This window comes from Aulonocara sp. 'chitande type north' Nkhata Bay, linkage group LG3 (genome assembly GCF_057382095.1).
Source record: "Aulonocara sp. 'chitande type north' Nkhata Bay isolate Kocher_YH1m ecotype deep benthic linkage group LG3, A_spYH_male_GT1.1, whole genome shotgun sequence".
Lineage (NCBI taxonomy): Eukaryota > Metazoa > Chordata > Actinopteri > Cichliformes > Cichlidae > Aulonocara > Aulonocara sp. 'chitande type north' Nkhata Bay.
In genome coordinates this window covers 38,765,661-38,791,180 of record NC_141346.1, presented here as the reverse complement: position 1 = coordinate 38,791,180, position 25,520 = coordinate 38,765,661, and the positions used below count along the sequence as shown (strand labels likewise).

Sequence of the window (25,520 nt, the reverse complement as noted above, 5' to 3'; positions counted from 1 at the left end):
TGCATCCTTTGTCCCATATGTCCACTCTCTGCACGTCTAAACCATCTTAAGCATGTCTCTATAATAACTTTGTCTCCAAACTGCTCACCCCTCCAGTCCATTCTGCTCACTACCAGTGAAAATGTTAACACCTCCACCTTGGCCTCCTGTCTTTTTGTCAGGAGACAATGACACTGACCATACATCATAGCAGGTCTCATTACAATCTTGTAAACCTTGTCACAAATCACCGGACACTCCTCTACACCCACTCCACCTGTCTTGTGCACTGTCCATAGCTTTGAACGATTGACTCCAGGTATTTAAACTCACTCCCTCTACAGGTGTTAACTTGTACAATTACAATGTCGTCTGCAGTTAAGAGTCCACAGACACTCCTGCCTGACCTCTCAAAGCAAATATCACATCTGTATAGCTCCTTTTAAGTATGAAGCCACACTACTAATCACCGATCATCACCTCAGTCTTATTTAAACATGACCAAAAGGTTCAAGTAATGAAGGCACAGTTATATTCAAGAAAAAATCCCCATGAACCAAAACCCCTGGCTTCAGACTGCTCTTAATTCATTTTCTGCTCTTAGTTATGAACGTCAGCAAGAGGGGATCTTCCAAATATGGTCATCTCAGCACAGAAGCCCCACCCACCTGCTACTAATCATATCTTCTGTTTGCAAGAGGCAACCAATCATTAGAATAGAAGGGAGCTAAAGGAGCATGTTTAAGTCTGGGTGAACAGGGTGGTTCAGTATGAGAATAAATAAGGATTATTTTTAACTGTGAATCATCCAAAGCTACTCCAGACAAGAAATGCATGTAAACAAAAACATCCCAGCAGACAATGTGATAACCAATTAAAGTTTATTCTTTTTTTTTTTTAAATTCTCGGTACATTCAGCACTTGTAGGAGGAAAAAGCAACAAAATCAGTTTTAAACTAAAAAAAGAAAATTTTAAAATTCTAACCATTACTCTATTAGAAGATAAAGATTTTTTATTTTCACCTCCTCTTAAATATAAGATTGAAGGATCAGAGGAGGCGTTTTCAAATAGACATCAGTGCAGGGAAGGTCAGCTTCCCATAATCATCTGAGTATTTCATATCCTCTCCTTCTCATCCCACAAAAGGACAAAGTTAGGCATAATGCCACATCTCTCTAACACTACTGTCGCAGTGTCGAGACGTCACTCGCACAACAAGCCTTCAAAGGCTGAAGAAATAAACATGATTCCTCAAATTTCCAAGAAAACAAAATTAACTTATATCAACAAAGGTCGCCCATAAAGGTACATTAAAAAAAACAACAACAAAACAAAGATAAAGAAAAAATGTTTTGTGCTGAAGAGGAGAACATTAAAACTGATCCTAGAAAATATGTGAAGGTCAGGGATCTATTTTGGACTGGTTTTATTACAGGGCTGAGGAGGAAGGAACTGTGCACCCGCAGAACTAAAATAATGAGGCGGGCTCCCAAAACCTCAGTGGGACAAAAAAATGAAGAGGCGAGCCAGAAAACTACCGCCCTTCTTCTTTTCTTCAATCAAAGGGGAACCGACAGCACTGAAACAGAGACGAGGAGGAAACGCTACTCTCTACAGGAGGAAGGAGCCGGTGTTCTGCTGGAAGACGGAAAGAGAACGGAGGAGGAGGGGAGCGCGATGAACCGTCATGTTTCTGCAAAGGAATTTGTTAAAAAGATGGGGAGTGGGGTGGGTGGCAGAAGTGTGTGGAAGACAACGCTGGTGTCATAGTGGACGAATTCAAGCACAGTGGGGGCAGGTAGGGGAGGAGCAGACACCGAAACACCCCTGCCAGTGCCAGCCCGCTGCGTCCTCAGCTACACTGCTTCCCTCTCCAGCTTTTCCTGCGGCCTCCGTCCATCCCTCAGCGGCGCCTGTCCCTCGGGTTGCTCCGACTACGAGACCGCCGTCCACTAGCAGCGCCCGGCGAAGGTCGTCGGGGCCGGTGGCTGCCATCCCTCTTCTTGTCCCCCTCACGGTCCCGATCTCTGTCTCGGCCCCGCTCTCTGTCTCCGTCAGCGCCTCGCCCGGCTGCTCCGCCGCTCGTCGCCACGCTGCCATCCTTCTCCCGGCCCTTCAGCCTTTCCTTCTCCTCCTCGCGTTTCTTCTCCTCCTCTTGCAGTTCCTTATGCCTTCGCTCGCGCTCCTTTTGTCGCTCTGTGCGATCCAAAAGCCTCTGCGCCACCTGAGAGGGGGCACAAACACGGCGCACTGTTCAGGTGCAAGTACAACCACACCAGTCACTCGACACTAAATGTCAACATGTGAAGGACCAACCTGCTCCTCGGTGAGGGGAAGCCAGTATATACACGGAGCTGTTTTGGTCTTGAGGAACAAGTCGTCTAACAGTTTGGCTGGAGGTTCATCTGCCTTCTCTGTCAGTGAGGAAACAGAACCAGGCTGTTACACATGGAAACCTGAGCGCAAATATACATGTGATTAAAGTTGTGACTCACAGACCACACAGCAAACACTGCTGCACAGTTGGGGGATGTGGGGTTGCTTGTGTTTATCAACTTTGGGTATTGCATATGAGTAAAGGGCTCGCTGGGAAAGAAATCTTAGTTACTTTGCCAAATTGTGCACCTTTAGATTTTATTTAAAGCAGAATGGGAGGCAGAGCCTTCAGCTTTCAGGTCCCTCTTCTGTGGAACCAGCTCCCAGTTTGGATTCAGGAAACAGACACCATCTCTAATGTCAAGATCAAGCTTAAAACTTTCCTTTTTCATAAAGCAGCAAAGGCTCCTGGCAATTTCCCATGATGCATTGTGTTTCTTCTTCACTCTGTGTTTATACATCACTCTGCTTTTAATCAATAGTTATTGTTAATCTCTGGCTATCTTCCAGTGTGTCTTTTGTCCTGTCTTCTTCCTCTCACCTCAACCAATAGCGGGAGATGGCTAACTCTCCCTGAGCCTGAATCTGCCGGAGGTTTCTTCCTGTGAAAAGGGAGTTTTTCTTTCTACTGTTGCCAGGTGTTTGCTCAAAGCTGGTCATCTGATTGTTGAGGTTTTCTCTGTGTTATTACAATATAAAGCCCCGTAAGACATTCACACCAATGGCCTACTGGAGGTGGTGCTGTATAAATATAGTTGAACTCAACCCCCCTCCCATTCTGACCATTTTCACTTGTGATTTCATCACAAACCTTAAACTCACAAAGTGGAAACATCAATCTAATAAAACAGAGATTTGGATCCCTGTGAAAAAAATTAAGCTTTCCCAACGCTGCCAAACTTGTGTCATCAATCCAGTCCAATTATTTTCTTCCCCACATTCAGAAGCCAATCAGCTTCTGCTCCCTGTTCTTTGAATCTCTTCCATCACTCCGCCTTTCACCTCCATCTCCACCTCATCCTGGCCACCACCAAAGTCCAATTCCTCCCACTGCTGGGACTCAGCTCAGCTGTGTAGCTTAATTTGAGTCTAATTGACAAATTATTTATCACAAGCTCTGAACTTCAGTAAATCATGTTCAGTTATCTCCACTGATCTCTCCTTACCGTAGCGTTTTTTTTGGTTTGTTTTTCCAAATGCAGGGTAGGACACAGATAAGTGGACCTGTGCAAATGGTTAGATATTTACAGGAGTGAGCCAAATGCAGCAGGAGTGCAGGGAGCAGTGTAGAGCTGCACAAAGAGATGGACACTGAAGCGTTAATGAGCCAATTTCTCAAAAGCTTCAGATTCTTTGAACCAGCTCCCAGATCACTCTGCTTCTTTTTAAATACATGAAGCTCATTTCATCCCCAAAAGTGACACAGTCGGGAAGCTTTCCGTGTTGATTAATTAATCATTACTGTCTGTTTCAGTAAGGTGTACTTGGATTAAACTCCCCCCTCCCCCACTGTGATACTCTTAGTGAGTTGTCTTACCCTTCTTATCAGTCTTCCTCTCCTTGCTCTTGGCCCTCTCTCTCCTCTTCCTGTCTCTGTCTCTGGATCTAGATCGTCGTCCATCCTCTCCCGGCCGTGCAAATTCCCGCACTTTATCCCGGTCCCATTCCCGCTCGCCTCGCGCCCTCTCTCGGCGCTGCATCTCCCTTTCTCGCTCTGCCCACAGATCCCGTACACCTCTGTCTCGCTCGCGTTCACGCTCACGTTCCCTGTCTCTGTCCCTGTCTCGTTCTCTGTCTCGCTCAGGCATCAGAGGGGGCAGCCGGATCGGTGGGGCAGCGGGCGGGGGAACAGGCTCCTCCTCTTTGTCTGGCTTCAGGACACCTTTGTGAAAGTCCAGCTGTTTGAAAACATAAGCAGGCAGGTTAAAGAGTAGCTGTGGAGAGATTATTAAATGCACACAAAGGTGCATTTATAGGTTTATTTTTTAAAACACCTCAATATTAGACTGCAACCAGTGAGGTCAAGTTATTTCTACTCACTAGAAGTTAAAGAAGAGGTAATAGCGAAGCCCTATTTTTCCTCAGTACATTAAAAGTAGCAGAAAAATGATCCATTATAATAAAATGAGCTCAAACCATGTTAAGGCTGGACTGTCCTCGCCACCACCCAATGTGAAGTCTTCAAGTTTTGTGTGTGCTGAAAGCAGTGCATTTTTATTTGTGGCATTTCTGGCTTGTTATTACCTCAGCCTGCTCACAGAAGTCCACGTTGAGGACCTTGGGATTGCTCGTAGGCCACTTGACTCTGTGGAGGGCAGCTCTGGTAGCGACAGCCTCGTCTGTTGTAGCGTACTACGAGGGTAGGAGGAAAGGAAACAGAGAGAAAACAACCCAATCACATCTCAGCCAACACAAGCTGTGAAAACAGGCAACGGCACAAACAGATGGATGAGAATGCAGAGGTCAAAAATATTATGCAAATGTTCCTTGTTGAATTTTCTAACATATATTTGCAAAAACAAATTATCGAGCCGTTTGACAGATGCTGATTAGGAAACAATATACTTTAGAAACTGAGCGCTGCATAATTCCACATGTAGCTTGTTAACCACATGCATCCACTCCTGATGCAGTGAAACGGTTCATTTGGCAATACGTACTGTGACATAGCAGTGAGACTTTATCTTGTCAATCCAAAAGCCCTCTTCCACTACGCTCCCTGTACGGTTCAGCAGCTCCTTCAGCTGGCCCAGGGTGAAAGGTCGCACCTGTTGGACAAAAAAAAAAAAAAAAAAGATTCAGACTTGAAGACATACTTTAATGATGGTCTGGTAAAGAAAGCCCTACCAATATATTATTTTTTTAATCGTTTTATGAAATGTAATCTGTATTTTCACCACTTTCAGCTGTATTACAGATTAAAGCTGCAGCATATTAAACAGGGGAATGCCCTAAGGTCACAGCTCAGACAATAACCCTTTTGAATTTAGGTAACGTTCTCCTCTAGTGCCACCATCAGGCCAAACAGCATATTTTTTCCCACTTGACGATCAAAGACGGCCATTTCTAGGTTTGACATCTGCTTACACCGTCAGCTCCTGTGTTTCTAAAGTGTAAGGCCACCTGAGATTACTGAGCCCTGGTGACCAACGTATAACCCACATATGACGCAAGCAACAAAAATCTCCAAATGGCAGTGATTAAATGTGTAACGTCTAGTCTTGTCACAGTCTGTTAAGTCATGCTCTGTGCCCCTGACTTAAGCTGATGCCTGACTACAACCTTAACACCTGGGTAAGCATTCCTGTCTGTAATTATGGGAAAGATGGTGATGATCATGTGATTACCACTGGCATACAATATATCCCATTCATGGAAAACTACAAAAGTTTAACTCTTGAACCTGGTATAAACACACACGATTAAGAGGGGAATTTTACAGATTGGGGAGGTGTGTGTGTGTGGTAACAAACCCACCAGGTTTGTCACATGGATGATGTTTGACACTTTTCCACGAGGTGGTGAGGGCTGCCTGGTTGTGCGGACGGGATCGTCGATCGTGACGGACACACCGGACTTCTGTTGACTTATGGAGCGACGCACCAGGCTGTCGCTGGGGGTAACTGTTGGAAAAAAAATGAGAAAGAGCCAGGAAGAGTGAGAGGGAATCACTGGAATGTTGCCACAGGCATGACGGAAAGCTGGAGGTAGCAATTAATTATAGCAATTAAGAATCCACAAACTTTCACCTTTCTTCGCTTCCCCGTCGAGGCTGACAGACGTCTGTGTTTCTGGGGCGTCCTCGGAAAGACTGCTCTTCCTGTTGTCTCTGGAAGTCCGACGTGGTTTCTCTGTCTCCATTTTCTCCACCTCCTCTTCTTCTTCTTCTTCTTCCTTTGTCTGTCCATTTTCCTGGCTGCTACCTGGGACAACCTGGAGAGGGAAAAAAGCCCAAAACAAAACAGGAACATGAAGAGAAGCCTTGTAGTTTCCAAAGTATTTCACTCAACGCCACCTACAGGCGTTCCCTTACCTGTGTGACGGTGCGTCGGATCTTGAGGCCTTTGTCTGGGTCGCTTCTGCTGGCATCCGGGTTCTCCTCATCACCAGACAACTGCAGCTCCTCTGGGTGAAGATCCACGACTGCCTCCTGGTTCACTTTGATGTCGGGGATCAAAGACTGAAGCGTAGAGATGTGGACAGGAGAAAAGAGATAAAAGAGAAAAAGAATTATGTTAATGTGGGAACATCTGACAGCTTCTCACACATTCCATTCAAATTTCCAAATTTTCAATTTCCTTACACAATTGTTTGATAATATGACACACCTCACAGCAGCAGTCGAGTGTAAAATGTAGGTGAAGCTTCCACCAAATGAAAACAATAAGAACACCTCATGATAAATCACTCTTTCCAATTTAAAACGGAAAATCTTCCCAAAATAAGTCATCACAATGTCAGAAGTGCTGGGTGTGTCTTCACTTTGAACAAGAATGATCATGTAAGTTTTGATCCGGAGCCAGAAAAAAAAACCGCTTCACTTCAATCAGAAACTTCTAAAAAAATAAAGTGTTCTTTCTTCTTACACCACCTTTTATAACCTTCACTTCTCTACTATCTGTTGGATGCCAGGTGCTCATCCCTGTGCTGTGTTGGTACCTTCAGGGAGTCCGTTGTAATGCTGATGGAGGGCTTCTTAGCAGTGACGGCCGTGCTGGAACCCCATCGCCTCTTTCTCCCCGCTGCGGTTCCCGTCTCAGTCTCTCCTGCTCCTCCGTCTGTGGTGGCGGGAGAAGTCTTACTGTCTGCAGGAGTTGGGGGAGAGAAAAAAAAAAGTAATTTATCATCATGAAAGTGAGCGATTTGGCTTCTGGTGAAAAGGATTTCACTGACAAGTTACTGCAAGCTCACAGCCTGAAAGCAGCAATGATTGTCCAAATGCTTTTACCCAAATTGTTTTGGCAATGGTGGCAGTAAGTAATTTAGGACAAAATTCAGAAATGTAATTGAGAGATTAAACAATTTCCTTAACAATCTTCTAATACTGGACCATTTTTGTTTTGGCTTGCTTCCACAGAGAGTCTGCTAGAAAGCCTCTGCACACCTGCTTTCTCCTAACACAGAGCTAACAGGCAGCACTTTTTAAAGAGAGGAGACTAGGAATCCTGTAGTGGATAAAGGCAAAGTGCATTTCTGAGGAAACAAGCATGGACAGTATCCCTGCTGTAGCGTGTTGAAATTGGAGAGACCAGTGAGTAATTTTTTTTTAAACCCACTCTGAGTCAAACTAGCACACCATTTCATTTCATTATCATTTCTTAATCACTGTGCTGCTACCAGAGCTATTAGGTGTGAACGGAAAACAAAGGATGTCATGTTGTTTTAATACCATCAACGCTACGATCCAACAGAGACTACATTCATTGGTGTACAGCACACACCGCAGAGGAGCAGCTGTCTCATCTCCAAGATATAACAGGGTTTCATCAGCTGTTCATTTCAAATATGGCAAAACCTTCAGTCACTGAGGTAAACGTAGACTTCTATGTTTTTCCTACTGACGTCAGTGCAGTTTTCCTCAATCTAAAGCTGTACTATTTAAAGTTTGTTCATGTAACAAGTGACGTGGAAACAGTTGACAACTAAATTTATTTTTGGTGTATGATCCAATCGCAATCAAGTGATCAAGTGTGGTGGGTTTTTTTTTTGTGGTATGGACTAAATCTGGGATTTTGGCCCTTATTACAGGTTACTACATATAACCAATAGTGCAGGGAGATACTGTATAATAGTTTGGTGATAGCAGAACGCCATATGTGCCACGTTCCTTCTGTATTTCCTGGCAGGCTCTTTATCTGCTGACATCTGACAGATTTTTCACATGCACGTTTTAAAAAAAAAAAAAAATCTGTCTTCTGATGGAAAGACTAAGTCTGCTTTTAGGTCCCATAATAAGCAGGCTATGACAGTAATATCCGACACAGTCTTAGTAATCAGCGCACACTCACATTCAGAACGACAGTCATGCTCAAAAAACGCGAGGAACTGCGTTTCCAAGTAGGGTTAGGTTGTTTTTTTAATGTCCACACCTGCATGATGAAGTAGCGGTGCTCACAATCACCAGGTTTAGCCGGAAGATTTAAAGATCCTTTAACGCAGGGGTGTCAAACTCAAATACACAGTGGGCCAAAACTCAAAACTGGAACAAAGTCGCGGGCTAACGTTAATATTTATTGAAATATATTTAATCCTCCAGATATAGGAATGAATCTTTTCTTATGGACTCAAACACGTTTTGCTGAAAAACTGAATATGGAACAAGCAAAGCTTAATACTAAACAATATATATATATTAGCTGTATAATACCAGTAGGCCAGCTCTAATAGTAATTTGGTTTGGCTTCGCGGGCCAAATGTAATTAGGCTGCGGGCCAAATTTGGCCCGCGGGCCAGAGTTTGACACCTATGCTTTAACGGGTTTTTAAGACTCTCTTATCTTTCTGATTTAATTTTACACTACAAACTCTCCAGAGCCCTCAGGTCCTCTGCTAGGAGACAGTCCCTAAAATTAGAACCAAGACTCACGGAGAGGTATCTTTTAGTTATTATGCTCCGGGTTTATGGAACAGTCTACCTGAAGACCTGAAGGCTGCCGAAACTGTTGAGATGTTTAATACAAAACTCAAGACCTTCCTTTTTTTAACACGCCTGGTTAAGGTTTTTGTGTCAGTTTTATTTATTTTAATTTTTATTTATTTTGATTTTCATTTAATTATTTTTATTATACTTTATATTTACCCTTTACTTATTTTTTTCTTCTCTGTATGATAGGTGGGTGTCTAATGTGTAGACGTGGGTGTGTAGGAGGGGTGTTGAGAGAGTGCAGAGAAGGTGGTGTATGTGTGTATTTCAGTTTATTTTCTGCATCTTAATGCATAAAAATTCCTATAAAAATAAAGTTTTGATTGACTGAGGAGGCCAGGTGAGGGGAAGCCAATTGGAAGAAGTTCCCATCAGTTTGAATGTGGATAAACAGAAGTGCTATGTAGGATAAATCCATGGAGCTATGGTAGTCGAGTCCAAGAATAACCAGATAATGTGCTGAAATAAAAAAGGAAACTTGTGTACTGCAGTGTTTTTCCTGATTAGATGTTATTACACAGAGTTTACTTTTGCCATCTTGCTCATGCAAGTACACCGCTTAAAAGAAAAAAGAAAAAAAAAGAGTGTCTAATCTTTCACTTTAAATCCTGCTCAATCTATCGTCATGTATCCTGTAACATGGGTAAGGTTTCTGGTCCAGGATTCCAGGAAAAACGATAAAACTGGTATACTTACTGGTCAGGGATATCTTGCGAGCAGCAAAAGCCTTAGGGGTGGTGCTCTGGAAAGAGAGAGAGACAGAAAAAAAACATACAGAAACCCCAGGGGTGCGGGGTGAGATGAGAACCGGGAGTCCAGACCTAAACAGGCATCAACAGAGACGAGGTGAAACAGGAAAAGTGGAGGAGGGGTGGGGGGACGAGGGGGTTAAAGTAACAGAAGCCCGGAGGCTCTAATTGTATTACATTAAAAATAAAAAATCTCTGGTTTATACCAAGAGGCTCCAGACACATTTCTGCCATCCACCTCTGCTCAGAGCCGCTGAGATAAATCTTTATGCTTCTTCACTTCTACATGCGTTTGACAGCAATATGGACTTTAAGAGCAAAGCAACTACAGGATCAGTATTAGGACACAAGTAGGGCAGCAAGATGGTGTCTATCTGCAGACTAAAGTCACAAGTAAGTCTTAGTAAACTAAAACAATTCTTCAGACACCAAAAAAAATTGGTGCCAACATTACATACTGTGGCAAAGTTGTGAAGTTTCAGAGGCTTCCTAACTTTACACACACTACTGCTGATGTAACGAGAAAGAGCTCGCGTTACTTTAGCAGCGATAATAAGTGAATGTAGAAGTATGTAAAGTCATGTTTACTAGCTTTCTACATGCAAAATAATTATTATTACAATAAGAAACACCCTACAAATATGTTTCACAATGACTACAGCTGATAGGATTGCAAATGTTCCACACAAACCCAACTATGGTCCTGACAGAACGAACACATTCAAATCACTGTTTTCGATTTAAAAGAGTTTCGCCATGTTTCAGGTTTTGATCAGTAGATGGCAGGAAGTGCAGGACCTTTGCTTCCTAAATAAGCCGTATGAAGTGGCTAGTGGCTTCCTGACAGTTTCATTAATTCCATTTTGTGCTGAGGGAAACGTTACTGATCTGTGTTCTTCGACAGCACTATATTACTTAATTATCTCTAGATATTTTGCAGTGTGCAGGTAAACAAAATAAAACCCCAAATGCAAATACATAAGGGTATATTTTGTTTGCCCTCTTGTGGCTGCAAATTTGAATGGTTTGAACTTGTGTGGCTTTTTGTAACTATTATTCTGCGTTTACAGGGTGCTGATGCTGCTAATGCACTCGATAAGCATTAAGGTAATGGTGTGTAGCTGAGTCAAGTGGTGCAATTGAATGATGGTAAAATATTAGTGCTAATGAGCAGAGGTGGAAAACCAAGTGCTGAAGACGTACTAATCTGTAGCAGAACTATCAATACTGCAGTTGTAATTCACCTTAAAGAATGCATCATATTAACAAAAGGCTATTGCAGATCCACAGTCTGTGTTTAAATGTATACAGAGCACTCTCGGCTTGATGTAAACATATCAAATTGAACTGCAGTACACATGACAGTTCCAGAATTTTGGACTAAATTACAAGAGGAGGAAAAAAATATTTTATACACTAACTCCTGTCAAATATTTACACATTTTTAAATAGAGGTATAATGACAAGTCATTTCCTGGTACCATTTAACACCTGATTCCTTACTGGCCCAACCTCACGACAGTGTGCACTGTATCTAGGCAACAAGGATCCAATCAGAGAAGGCAGAGAAGTGAGGGCAGGGCTCGATTTGAGAGTGCAGATTAGCCACCAGGCAGGAACTGATCACCAGATTGGACTTTTTTTCTGGGGAGGACTTTTCTTGACTGACTGCTGGTCACACAGTCACGATTCAGTCTTTTTGAGGGGGGTGGCAGAGGTTTCAGAGCGTCTCTGTGGACTCTGACGGAGTCAGGGGAGGGATGTAGGTTTACTTTGTTAGAGTCCAGGATCTGTGACGTACATCTGATGAGTCTTTTGTTAACGCTTGAGGCTAGTGTCTTTCATTTCCATTGGTGCTTACATATTCTCCATTCCCCGTGGATACTTGGGAAAAAAATGGGATTTTCAACATGATAACCCCAGATTGTCTGTGATGCCTTCCAGCTCTTTTTTACCCATTAGGTTTCCGTAGGTTTCCAAGTATGCAGCGAGAGTATTACGCTTGCTTTGAGTTCACCGCACAGAAGATCAGAATCAAGTCTCTTAACAGGAATAAAGATGGAAAAAAAATAATCCAGTCTTTGTTGAACTGCAATCCACGGCTGTAGTCAAAGACAGAGGGCTCATAGCAGTGCTAGCATGACTCCCCCCACACACTCGCATGAAACCATGCAAAAAAAATTTACCAGGGCCAAGCTGTGGGTGTAGCGAAGAGATGGATACATAAATAAATACGTAACAGCAACAACCGCAGGAGTCCATCTGCAAGGTCCACAGTAGAGAGAGAATATCACAATGTCACGGTGAGACATCCACTGAGTCAGGGAAAGAACGGGCAGCAGTTTGTGGAGCAGATCCACCCTTCCTGGCAAAGCGTAGATGATCAATACAACCACAGAAAAAGTGCATCACTGTGGTCAGATTACTTGTCCTTGGACAGATGTCTTTAAAAGTCTCTCTGTGTCTTTACTAAACTGGAACCATTCAGGAAAACTGTTGTGATCTTAGCTCAATATGAGTCCCATTTGAAAGGTGTGCCACACTGTCAAGGCAGATGATAGCTGCAGGCTTTACAAAACCAGAAATCCAGATGTGTCACATCCATAGATTTTTGTCTTATCCACAAAGTTGTCCAACAAAAACAAAAGAAAAAAAAGCCCATGGGTTGTTGCTTACTAGCAGATTGTCTTAGTTGCTCCATTTGAAAGAGTCTTAAAACCCAAAACGGCGACAGCAGCATTAATTAGCAGTTACTGCAACAGTTCTCAGTCCAAAGTCATTACTCCACTCCACAAGCAGAGGGCAGCGTGGGAACAGAGGAAGCATCAAAAACCAAACTGGAGAACTGAAGTTTTGTCTGGATTTTGGAGGACAACACTTGCAGACTGTGTTTATCCTCAAAATGGCAGAAAGGGCTAGGGAGAGGGATACAGAGCATCAGACACCCTCCCCCTCCTTTAACCCTTCATTCATCACCACCACACAGTCCAGTCCAGAACAGAGAGCAGGCTTCCACGCCCTGTGGCTGCCGCTGCTGTCGGTGGTGCTCTGATGCAAGCTCCCATTACTGCTGGCTGACAGGAGGCCTTGCAGGCTGACGCTTTACTCAGTGCCATGGGGTTGCAGACTCTGGGCCTAACTCAGGTACCAGCGACGCACTTGGGCATAGCGGGACAGGACTTGTAGGAGAAGTAGGAGGAGGAGTGGAGGAGGTGTTGGTGGTGTTGTTGGTGGTAGTAGTAGTAGTACGCAGCAGGTACCAATAGGGGCAATGGAAGAGGCATGGGCACCTTCATAACAAAGCAATCAATGGGGTTTTAAACAGCAATCACACCATAAATATATATAGTGAGAGAGAAGTGTTCATTATGGGATACAAAGGCAAAAGATGAAAAGAGGTGGAGATAGACAGTGAGAGAGAGAGAGAGTGAATAAGACAAAAAGGGAGGCAGCTTGAAAGGAGCAAGAAAGAGGACAAAGGGAGATGAGAAACAGGGTGGAAGAAACAGCAGAAACAAGCCCTGATGTATCTCTACACACAATGTCAGGGTCCATTATTCATGCAAACCCAAAGGGGGAAAACAAAACCCACAAATACACACTCACATTGAAAAAGCGATAACAACTTCAAACTGCACAGAAGCTCACCAGAAAATCTAATTCGAGCACTTTAGATGGGCTGGAGTGTAATGCATGATTGTCCTTTCTAATGTTTCTGAGGGCGATGGATGAAAGCTTTATCCGACAAACGGGAGTTTTGTTAGCACTATCAACAATTCTCTGTGGTATAATTAGACTATAATGGTGGCAGTACTTGTAAAAATGTTGTCTGATGTGATGATGCCTCTTAAAGACCCTGACACACCACGTGCAAGAACTTGTGCTGAGAAAGAAGTTATATATCAAATTTAATAGGAAACAAACTTAATGAGAATACTTAACAAAAAGTGACAATCGAGTAACTTTTAAAATAGTTTCTTACAAAAGGAAACAGGCAAAGAAACAGCTGTGGACACGATGGACAAGTAGTCCATTCTATTGTGCTTTCTTGATGGATATATGCATTGTAGTTGAAGATGTCCACACGCAGCCTCATATTCATCTGATGGTGATCAAACCAGACCCAACCAGACCCTTGTCACAACTGAGGGAGTAACTACAGCAATGTCAAGTGGGTCACTGTCAACTTGGTGTGTCAGGATCTTTAGATGTTTAAGGCCATTACCTCACCCCACCCACACACACACACACTAATGGATATATAAGCATGCACTCTCTGCAGCATGGATATCTATTTTAAACACAGTATAACCATCAATACTTTCATTCCAGCAGCTTTTACCACTTAATGTACCTCTGCAGGGCCCACACAAACAATGGACATGTGTGAGAGATCATCTAAATGAATGAGCTTGTTATGAAATATTAGTTGAATTAAAAGCAGATGGAAGGGATGAGGTGATTCCTATTTAACCCTGGACCCAATTCCAACTCAACCCCAGGTCATTCACACTAAACATTTGTGCAAAAAATTGAGTGATTTGTCTATTACGATGCTTTAACTGATGAACACACTGTAAAGTCAGATTTAATCAAAGGCGAAAAATACATTAACGCCTGCAAAGAAACTGGGGTGTGTTGGTTTTGAGTAACCCATCCTTAAATTACACTGATAATTAAACATGCTTGTATATGAGTGAGGATGCAGGTTAGTGGGAGACAGGAAAAGACCCAGGCTCCTACACCCTCCCAGTGACCTTACCTCCTCATGGCGGCCCTCACTGTTCTCAGGCTCAGCCCCGGAGGCTGGCTGCTGGTCCATGGAGCTCTCCGAATCTGGTTCCACCTCCGTCACGGCGGCTGCACTGGGCTCCGACACCTCCCTGCAGGAGGAAAACAGTGGAAGAAAGGATAAGAGTGAAGGTTATTTCCATGAAAAAAACCCTCACATTGACCATAACTACACAATCAATTATAATAAACACATAGGCAACTTACAGTCCAAGCCGTAAACATTTAGCCAGTGACAGTTTTTTTTTAAATTTTGTTTCTGTAAACCACCCCAGTGGATATGAAATGCATACTTTTAGCTTTCATGAAGGGGGTTTTACAAGGTTAACATATTAACCGTTTAGGGATTACAGAGTCTTTAAAACATTTAATGTCTGACATTTATGTTGTCACATCCAGCTTTGCATAAACGTCTAGAAAGTCTCAGATTTGCAACATGCGTGAAAACAGCTGGTGAATCTCCTGGGATCGAGGAGGGGTTCACACACATACACGGTGAAACCGAGAGCAGAGAGAAACTACTGTGACCATAAATTACAGTTAAAAAAAAAGAAATTCCCAGTATTATTTTTATTTGATTGCTGGGGAAGGATGTCCCACATGGCCACATTTTAACAAGCATAGAAAGTAACCAGTGCTGAGGCTCCAATCAAAGACAACTGAGACAGAAATGAGTCCGGCAGCTATTAATGTCTAAGCTGTTGAGGCCTGGGCAGTGTTAGGGTTTGTATAATAGGAGAAAAAACAATGTGTAGGAAAAGAGAGGAAGGGTGGTGAAGGCCAGTGATCTGGGTCACTCCTGCTATAAATAACTCACCAGCTAACTGACACCCAGGGTCACAAACCTTTCTCAGACTAACTCATACTCAGACATAACCTCACAGAAGACTGTGTGTGGTCTTCATCTTATCCATTTGGATCATTGTGGGGGTAAAGAAAAGTATAACAACACCTCTGATTCAACCAATAAAAGCCATGAACTGCGGTTAATGGAGTCGGACCTCACACAGTCAAATGCTTCCCCTCATGTTGTGATATTTTATTACTCATATCTCAGATGAAGATAAAAACAGGAGATGGCATCATTATATTTTTAGCTACCCCCTCAACTCCCCCAACCAGCATTATCAGAAGCCGCCTCCGCTGCCTCCATGTGATGCCACGGGCAGCGAGGCAGCACCCTGTAGGTGGGAGAATCACATCCTGTAGCATCCTTCACTCTAATCACCGTGCTCATCACCCACTGCTGTTCGCATGCTTATTTGCATTATATGTAACAGGACACACTGAAAAATGCTTCTCAATACTAAAAAACCTGAAGGCAACAAAAAGCCTGTTCAAGATGCAAAAATCTCCAACACGTTTAGGCACTAGTTCAATGCCATTTATTCAACAGCCTGTGCAGAAAAACAGCAGTGATAGCTATAACCTCCAGAAAGAAACAAACAAATATGAGCAGTGCATGTGATGTGTGTTACATGTTTTTAATTCACTAATTATTGAGGAAAAGAATAAAAGTTGCCTATTAAATCTTTAAGAATAAAGTAATGTGTGTCTATTCCAAAAATACTTATTCGATCATTATAAAAGGCTACAGGATGAAACTCCTTCATTTTTGTTTGTTATCCACACAAGTGACTCATTGATTAGTTTGTTAATGCCAAAAATATGAATCATGGTTATAGGATTGTGGGTCAGTATTAAAACAACTTATTTAACAAAAAAAAACAAACAATTAACTTAATTAGCATTTATTACTAGGCAAAAAAAGACTTTAATGGGTTCAGCTTTAAATCTAATTTACACGAGATAAAATGAAAAATAAAAACTGGCGTATTTTTGACTCTAAAGCCCATCTCACAAGGGCAACGATCACGTGAAGATGGAGGTGGTAGAAAACACAGGGTCATCTCCTTCAGGTTCACCTACACAAATCTCTTTGTGACTTCTACTTCATCTACACAGATCTGGCCGACCAAAGTCTTTCTGATATCTTAACCTGCACTAAACTAAACAGCAAGCGAGTCTGAAGGACAGTGTTTGAAGAACAGGGTCATATTGGGTATATAACGCATGAAGGAAAAGCTTTTTTCAATCATTTGGTTTTCAATATATTTGGAAGGTTTTACACCCATAGTCACTTTGGGTGAGTCACTTTTACCAAAAGGCATCAAAGAACCCCTTCAGCGAGGTGTTAGCTGTGGGTCTACACATTCAAATCCATGTCTTTTAAAGTGACAACAATCTCGCTATAATCCAACAATACTTACTCAAACATTCTCACAAGTCTTGGTTAAAGACAGACAAATCTTAGCTTTGCACATTCTCCATGACATGTAAGACAACCAGTGTTAAGTTTTACTGCATCTTTTAGAGGAAGGGCTGTAATGTTAGTCTCAGTACTGAAATCTACCCAGGGCAACAGCAGAACCGGTTTCACCTCTTCTTCTTGAGATTAGTCACCAGCAGGACAGTCATGAAGACGACAGCATTCCCTTTCCTCCACACAACACACAGACTACACATTTGCTCTAGGTGTTGGTTTCATTGTCTACGGGTGTGTGGGCAAGGCCAGAGGAACACCTGCATCGGCTATAAAGGGAAGACAGATGTCAGCTAGAAATACAACCCCCGCTTAAGATCTTAAGACGAATGACCACAGAGAGAAAGAATGAGCAGCTTTTTCTTCTCAAGTAACACATTTAAAGCTCCCTCTCTCGCTACTCAATAATCTTGCAATAATGTCACCAGTCAGGAATGAGGAAGCCCGTTAAAAGGTGAGGAACAAGATCTGTAAAATGTTGAAGCATAACGTTTTTTCATATTAACGTTAAATGGATTTTTAAAAAAGCAAGCGGCTCAGGGCCAATTTAACAAAACATGGTTTCCAATCAAACTGGACATACAGTCAGATCCCAGGGGAGGAGAGCGAGAGTGCTGGTACCAGCTGGGACAATTTTATCACACCATAAGGGACCATTCACACTGACTCTACAGCTAACAGATGTCTGCTTTAATGATCTCCCTTGACAACAGTGAGATCATTAACAGCTACAGCAACACAAAGCCAAAAATGCAAATATTGTTCACTGTCATTTAAGCATCAAAATGCATGCGGAGATTAAACATAAGTGTGCTTTTAAAGAGATATTCTAAAACAAGAGGGGGGTGAAAGTCCTTTATCTTGGCTGCAAGCATGCCAGGAAAAATACGAGGTCAGAAGGAAAGATGGAAGAGGAGAAATCAATGTCCACATACTTCTCATCACATCCTGAAATCTGAGGACATTATTTATTCATCAATAGCTCCTTTAGTGCAAATTTAATTCAAGGATTGTTCAAAGAAAGGAGACCCCCACTTTCCCGCTCTGAAAAAAAAAAAGTCTTCCCTTGCTCCTTCACCCAACAAAAGGCTTTCACCGCCGTCCCCACCCCCGGTCCTCTTCACATGGGCGAACACGCTCATAACCAGGCCAATGTGGACACATGATATGATATTCATCAGCCGAGCAGGAGCTGCTAGCTTTTCGGCGCAAAACGACACGCCGAACCCGGATAACGTATCCCGGCAGATTTCTATTTAAGTGGTGTGAAAGTACAAACGGCAACCTGAAGCCTTGAATCGCCCTCTGGCTCCCTCTTACCCGTTTTTGTTGCCTTCGGACAGCATTATGGCCGGCCTTGAAAGGAAACCCCCGGGGATAAAAGATGACACCGTGCCGCTGGATGTTATTTCGGTCAGGCGCTGCTTGAAACCGGCAACGCGAAATTTAAAAAATATCCTGCTCGTATGTTTCAATTACTGATTAGCCATACACTGCGTCGGTATCAGGGATGCACTGCATGCATGACGGCCATGTTGGCTAGCGCGAAAGAGCAACGGCTACCTTCCGGTCTGAGATTTCCAAAATAAAAGCCCAATTTAACGCCCAACCTTGGCGCATATCGAAAGAAAAAGTATTTAAACTTTAACGCAGCACCAGAAAAGAAAACTACATAATATGTGCTACAAGAAGGAAACCATTAAGATATGTTTAGGTTTAAATGAATAACTTTTTAGATATGTGCCATTAGATGCCCATTAATTACATATAACACTCTTTATGTCACCAAGCAGGCTTAAAAATAATCTTTATCAATTAAACTACTAGTTTACTGGGATAAAACTCAAGTTGATTGCCATTACAAACATGCACACCAATTTATCTACCATCACACATGATTCTGAATTCTTTATGCATGAATAACTACTACAGCAATATAGTGTTTATATAGCAATAATTGCTTGACAATTACACAATAAACACTGTGTTTTAACCCTGGGTGTGACCAGAAGTGGCTTTCGGTAGCATGTTATACAGCCTTGTTATAGATATAGTAAAGCAAAATAAGCTGAAAGGCCTATTCCTCTTCAGTTTCCACTTTCATGTATAGGCCATCATAAACCTTGCTGACAGTAACATAATAGTATTGTGTATATATATATATAATATGGCCCATCGTCTGTGCAGAAACATTGCACACAGCAACTGCATCGCTCCGGTGAGCCGAGATAAAGACACACAAAAAAAATGACATTATATTTTTCGGTTTGTGTTCTTCAGCCATTGTAATCATGAATAGTTTTTATACATTTTCAATAGCCCAAAAGCACAGTGGCTATCACGTGCTGCAAGTACAGCACCTCACGTCAACTATCAGAAAATCAAACACACAAACACAAACAGGACATACTTTATCGTAGCCTCATATGACAACCAGAGTTGTGATTACAGGGTTGATCAGGTGCAAAAGATTTTCTGATTTTAACATGAGCAGCAGCTGTTGCAAGTTTGTGAAATACTGCACTAGGTGTTCGATGTGTGTATTTTTCTGTAGCGACCCAAACAACCCAAGCAGCTCAAAACTATCAGAGCAAGGGTTTTAATGAAGAGCTTTTAACTGTATTTTAATGGTTGTAAGAAGAACTTCTAATTGGTCAGGGTGCCTCACAACTGCTGCATATACCATCACAGGCCTGAGCACATGGCCAATAAGCTTGTCCAACATTGGCTATGCTGAACCCTGCCTGACCATATAACTATGAAATAGAATCACGATCTACGATACCCAAAACATCCTGTGATTTAAGTGAGGAAGACACAGTTATGAGGAGAGGAAACATGAAAGAAACAAGAACAAGAAGATGAAAATTGACCTGGACATCAGCAGCCAGTGAGCATCTCTTTGTAAATCCATCACCAGAATTAGTTACCAAACTCTGTGAGGTTATTCCTGAAAAGCGATTTATAAATCACTTTCAGAAATCTGGAATACAGGAATCAAAAAAATGGAACCACAAATTAAGTCCCGGTGTTTGTCTATTGTATGACAGGTTATTAAGCAAATTTTATGTTTGTATGGCATATTTAGCAATGCTTAATACAACTGATATAAAGAGGTGAGACAAGTGTTAACCGCCTTGTCTTGTAAACCATTTAACTGGTGAACTGAAAAGTTAAGCTATGTTGAAGAACGTAAAGCACTCATTTTAAGAGTGAGGGTTAGGATTGCTGTTCAGGTTTCATATATTTTAATAAAGGTTGCTTACCTTTTGGAAAGGTGTGGTGTCTCTGCCCCTTTACTCGGGTCAGCTTTTTTCTCACCATCTGCTTCTTGGTCCACCTTCTGTGAGATGATTCAAAATAAAAACAATAAAAAGCTATATAGAGAAAAGAGATTCAGCTTCAAAATGCTCTTCACTCTGAAGGTTAAATTTCTTCTAGTGCTACAGATAGTGCACGGTTTCTAACTATTCCCTGATATCCACAACAGTTTATTTACTAACCTTCAGCTTCCTGGCAGGTGGTGTTTTATCCTGAGAGGAGGACGATTGTGATGATCGTGACGACGAGTCTGATTTGGAGTCAGAATCTGATGAAGAACCTGAATCTTGGACCTCAGTCACCAGCTTCTTGTCTTCATCTGCCGTCTTCTGTTTCTTTTCCTGCTCCTCCTTTAGCCGTTTCTCCTCTCTTCTCTTCTCCTCCTCCTGTTGTTGTTTCTTCTCTTTTTCTCGTTCCTTCTCACGCTGTTTCCTCCCCTCCTCCATTCGTTTCCTCTCCTGTTCCTTCTCTTCTTCTAAGCGTTTCTTTTCTCTTTCCTGTTCTTCTTCCTTCCTTCTTTCTCTCTTCTGCTCCTGCTGTCTCTCCTTGTCCTCCCTCTCCTTCAGCTGCCTCTCTTCCTCCATCTTCCTGTCCTCTTGTTGCATCTTTGTCTCCCGTCCTGGCTGTGGGGATTCACTGGAAGACTCAGCAGTGGAGTGTGCAGTCTCTCCTGACACACCAGCCCCCTCTGACTCCATCTTGTGTACAAGCAGAGAAAGGGGCCCTGTCCCACGTTTCACGCGTGGTTCGGGACTGCTGGAACGAGAACTTGAGTCAGAATCTTGCCTCTGCACCTTGGAAGGTGGGAATGACACCACCCTTTGGCTGCGTCCAGCTTCTTCACGGTCATCTGGGTCTGGCGGGCTCTGCTTGGGAGTGTCAGGAAGGGGGAACAGATTAGGGGGTGGAGAGGGAGGAGGTGTGGGGTGGCGCAGTTGCATGGGGGTGTGGTGTACCTGTGGAGGTGGGATGTGCTGCGGAGGTTGAAGTTTGCGTTTGGATCTTCCAGCTGATGATGGGACGCTGGGTGGCATCTGCTGCGATGGGGCAGGTCCCCTGCTTCCCTTTCGGACCCCACCGGGACCAGGCCCCCAGTCCTCATCATCATCACTCTCATCATCACCATCATCACCTTCATCACTATCCTCATGGACATGGCTTGATGCTGAACCCCCAGCAGATCGGCTCAGGTGGAGCACAGAACGAGCCGATCCTGGTTCACTCGGTGCGGTGCCTTCCTTCTCCTGAGCTGGGGGTACTGCTGGGGGACAGTCGGGCTGTCCCAGAACGCGCACTGACAGGGAGGCGACTGCACGGGGAGGAGAGGGTGCTGGTGGCTCCTTGTGTCCTTGGTGAAAGGTGGCTCGCTGCATCCTAGCTCCTGGAGCGTCATGGGCCTCCTGGTGATGAAGGGTGGTGCCATGACCTGTCACTGAGTCTCCTGCCCCTCTCTCCTCAGGCCTGGCCAGAACCTGACGTGGCTGCGCACAGATAACTGAGTCAGTGGGAGACGAAACATGATGACTTAATTCTGCTGATGTATTTTTAAAAAAAATGAGTTTAATCAGATTAAATCTGTAATCATTAGAAAAAAATAGTTTATATCATGCAAAAAGCACCATGCTATTATTTTTGTTTTGGTACACAGAATGTTGACAAATGCGGAAAATCTGATTCTTCTGTACCTTTCTGCTCCACAGGATAAAACCTTTGTTTTCCTCGAGGGTACTGACCTTGTCAGAGGCATAGGAGGAGCTGTCATTGTCCTCCGAGTGTTCTTCATCCTCCTCAGGTACAGCTAGGCTCTCTGAGAGACAGAAGCACGAGGCAGAGGTTAAAAGTCGACCCCGGTCTGAGAATTATACTCCCAGGACATGCCTACTGGATCTCACACAAGCAAAACTTTTCTAACAATAACTTGTAATGATTTCTTTTCCTCACACCGAAAAAGAGAAATAAAAACTTGAATCGTTTTTTAGAGAAATTCTGTCTTAATGGCTGTGAAATCAGAGATTAGAGTGTAGTTTTTCCCATAGTGTGAAATGCTCATTTGACAAGCCACTGTAGGTTTTACACATTTATTTAAATGTTATTTTTAATTTTTAAGCACATAAAGTTAGGTAAGCAAAGACGTTTGACCACCAGGGAGTTTTTGCGAGTCGTCTGAGCCAAAGGACGGGCCAAGTGTGTGTTTGTGGTCTGAATCTTTTACCATCAGCGTCTTGCCCCTGCTGGGCCTCTCTCTCCAGTCTCTGGCAAAGGAGCTCTTGCTGCTTGGCCAGGTACTGCTTTATGAAGCTGTTTTGGCACATCTCCTCTCCTATCTGTAACACAGCGTTTTTAAAACAATGTGACATTGTGTCAAAACATCACCAGACTACTGCAGATTTTAAAATCTCCTACCTGAGAGTTGGGCTGCAGCCCACTGTGAGAGGACGATGTCTTCTGTAGGTTCTCCAGCATCAGAGCCTGATGGTAAGGAGGAGGGGAGGGGAATTCATTTAAATGTTAACGTAATGCCAGAATGAATATTAAAGAAAACTGTAAACCAGATACTAGAATTCTGAGTCCTCTAATTATAACGCTTGTTAAACCTGTTGACTTTTTGTATATTTAAATATCGCATATAGGTTTGCATTTTGTGCACAACATTAAAAAGGCAGACCTAAACCCAATAATAATACTAAATGTGCCTACAATGTAAGATACTTAATAAAAAAGGGCACTTTAAGAATTGTAAAAAGAATTAACATAAATGCATGTATATTAACTTAATAGTCTATTAATCACATGCAATAAATTTATGACTAAAAAGCATCGTCACTCCTGAGCCACTTTATTAGGTACACCTGTTTAATTACTCATTGTCACAGACATCTAATCAGCCAATCACAACTCAGAGCATTTAGGCTTGCAGATATGATAAAGACAACTTGCTGAAGTTTAAACTGAACATCAAATGGGAAAGAATGGCAATTTAAGCGATTTTGAATGTAGCATGGTTGTTCAAGCCAGATTTTCCCACACAATCATCTCTAAGGTTTACAGAGAACGGTGTGGAAAAGGCAAAATATCCCGTAAGCAGCAGCAATGCCTCGACAGCAGAGGTCAGAACGGTGCTTCAAGCTGACAGGAAGCCAATGATTCCCTCAAATAACCACTTGTTACAATTGAGGTATGTAGAAGAGCATCTTAAATGCACAATATATCTAACTTTGAAGCAGATGGACTACAGCAACAGAAGACCACACCAGGTGTCACTCCTGTTAGCTAAGAACAGGAAACTGAGGCTACAATTCACATGTCTTACACAATAGATGACCAGAAAAATGTTTCCTGGTCTTATTGGACTTGCTTTCTGTTCCATTATATGCAAGGTAGGGTCAGAATTTGCTGTAAACAACATGAAAGCATGGATCCATCCTGGCTTGTAACAATGTTTTCGACTGGTGGTGGAGGTGTAATGGTGTGCAGGATATTTTGTGACACACTTTGGGCTTTTTATTACCAGCTGACCATTGTTTAAACACTATAGCCTACCTGAATATTTTCACTGCTCGTGTCCATCCCTTTATGACCGCTGTTTAGCCATTGTGTGATGGCTGCTTCCACAGGGATAACACACCGTGTCCAAAAGGTCAAATCATCTCAATCCGGTTTCTTGAAAATGACACTGAGTGTACTGTACTTAAAATGACCTACACTCTCACCACATCTCAATCCAATAGAATAACTCTGGGATTTTGTGAAATGGGAGATTGCCATTATGGATGTGCAGCAGACAAATATGCAGCAACTGTGTGAACTTATCTTGTCAATATAGACCAAAATCCCAGAGTAATGTTTCCAGCACCTTGTTGAATCTTTGGCAAGAAGAATCAAGAAATTCAAAAATGAAGCCCAACCCAGTACTAGCGCTGTCTAACTAATGAAGCATGCATGAGTCTCTCTTTATACATTCTCTATTGCCTAAATCCTAAAAGATCCAAGATGTTTGTTCGAAGTAAAGAGAAGACACTTTCCATCAGTGCTTTTTCTGTGCAAAGATAAACTCTGAATCCTGACTGAAGCGCTTCATATAAACACATTCATTCACCCTGTTGAAACCCCATCTGGCGTGTGGGGCTCAACAGGGTGCTAGTAAGGTGTACCTGATAAAGTAGTTAGTGAGTGTGTATTAAATTCTTTGACAAGAAAGGCACATAAAAAAAACTTTAGGCATCCTACACATCATTGTTTTGAATAATAATTTGAATATAGGTAAATCACAATAAAATTATTCTCCATCAACAAAGCCTTAAAGAGACTTTAAGAGCAACTCTATTGCTTTAATCTTATCAGCACCGTATTTTTTACTGTATGCATGCTGATATCAGTTTATTTTAATACTGTGCCGTTAACGCACGGTTTGAGTCAGATATGGGGAGTTTATATCGCAATCAAGAGGTGTTGCTTCACTATAATCTTATGATTAAAATAAATACATAAAGCAACGTATTATTTAAAAAAAGACCAATCAATTGGTAACATATTTTTTAAATGTGACTTTAGCAAAGGAGATGATCCCGGTTTTTAACGGTGAAAACGGCGTTTACAAAAATATAAGTTGAAGAAAATTTGAATGAAATAGCTGTTGGTTATGCGCGGAATGTGTTTACATCACGAGGCGCGCCCCCCGTAACCCTAATACACACGCGCACGCACACGCAAGCACGGTGCGCGCGCGGGCACTGTCATGTACACTATGTGCGGCTGTTGGCTTGCTTACTCTCAGCTTAGGCCTGGACTTGACAGGTGCACAGTTCAACTGTGTGCAACACGGTGCTCTGCGAGTAGTTACGAATTAAGTCCGAACTCGGTAGCCGGGCCGTCGGGTTAAACTGTCAGTTACAACCAGTCGAAGAGGAAAACTGTTGTTTATGAGTAATAACGCGTGCACGGCGATTTATGTATTCCCGCTTCACAGCCCACACACATACACACATCGTTACGGCCTCTACTGTTAACCCCCCCACTGTCTCTCGCCTCCTGCTGAACTTGGCCAGACTCGGCACAGACGTCCGTAACGTGAGAGAAAACTTACCCCTTTGAGTCGCTTGATAAGTGTGTTCTTTTGTCCGCTTTTTGGGAGGTTTCTTTGCTCCAGAGCCGCTTTCAAATCGGCAACTCGGAGCGACTGAAGAGGTTTTCCATCAAGCGTAATATCTTCGTCCGCCATTTTGCTCCCTCCGCTTGTCTAAACTCCGTCGCTACGGCTGCCGCTCGGCGTCACAGCTCGGGAGTTTCCGGAAGCGCTCGGCTTGTCCGAACGATCCTCTTACCAAAATGTTTTTTTTGT

At 42.8% G+C, this 25,520-nt stretch overlaps 1 protein-coding gene across 3 annotated transcripts; it reads right to left on the bottom strand.

Annotated features, from left to right (window-relative positions):
• Positions 1-843: 843 nt before the first annotated feature.
• On the bottom strand, positions 844-25,437 carry acin1b (apoptotic chromatin condensation inducer 1b). Of its 3 annotated transcripts, none has more exons than XM_086280112.1 (18): positions 25,266-25,437; positions 22,586-22,651; positions 22,395-22,506; positions 21,916-21,989; positions 21,139-21,663; positions 20,365-21,051; positions 20,128-20,204; positions 14,510-14,630; positions 9,695-9,740; positions 7,016-7,161; positions 6,390-6,536; positions 6,106-6,289; positions 5,834-5,979; positions 5,017-5,124; positions 4,601-4,708; positions 3,894-4,254; positions 2,297-2,394; positions 844-2,204 (listed from the first exon to the last, which is right to left on the bottom strand). In XM_086280112.1, the coding sequence occupies exons 1-18, from the start codon at positions 25,398-25,400 to the stop codon at positions 1,884-1,886; spliced, it is 3,462 nt and encodes a 1,153-aa protein (XP_086136238.1). In that variant the 5' UTR covers positions 25,401-25,437; the 3' UTR covers positions 844-1,883. The 3 variants fall into 3 exon arrangements, with proteins under 3 accessions (XP_086136238.1, XP_086136245.1, XP_086136230.1); XM_086280119.1 differs by having other exon boundaries at positions 20,365-21,048; XM_086280104.1 differs by having other exon boundaries at positions 20,365-21,663.
• Positions 25,438-25,520: the final 83 nt, after the last annotated feature.

Coding starts and splice junctions, on each gene's coding strand:
- acin1b (XM_086280104.1), bottom strand. CDS start 25,400: ATGGCGGACGAAGATATTACGCTTGATGGAAAACCTCTTCAGTCGCTC. Junction 22,652..25,265: donor TTATCAAGCGACTCAAAGGG/GTAAGTTTTCTC, acceptor CCTTACCATCAG/GCTCTGATGCTGGAGAACCT. Junction 6,537..7,015: donor TTACAACGGACTCCCTGAAG/GTACCAACACAG, acceptor TCTACGCTTCAG/TCTTTGATCCCCGACATCAA.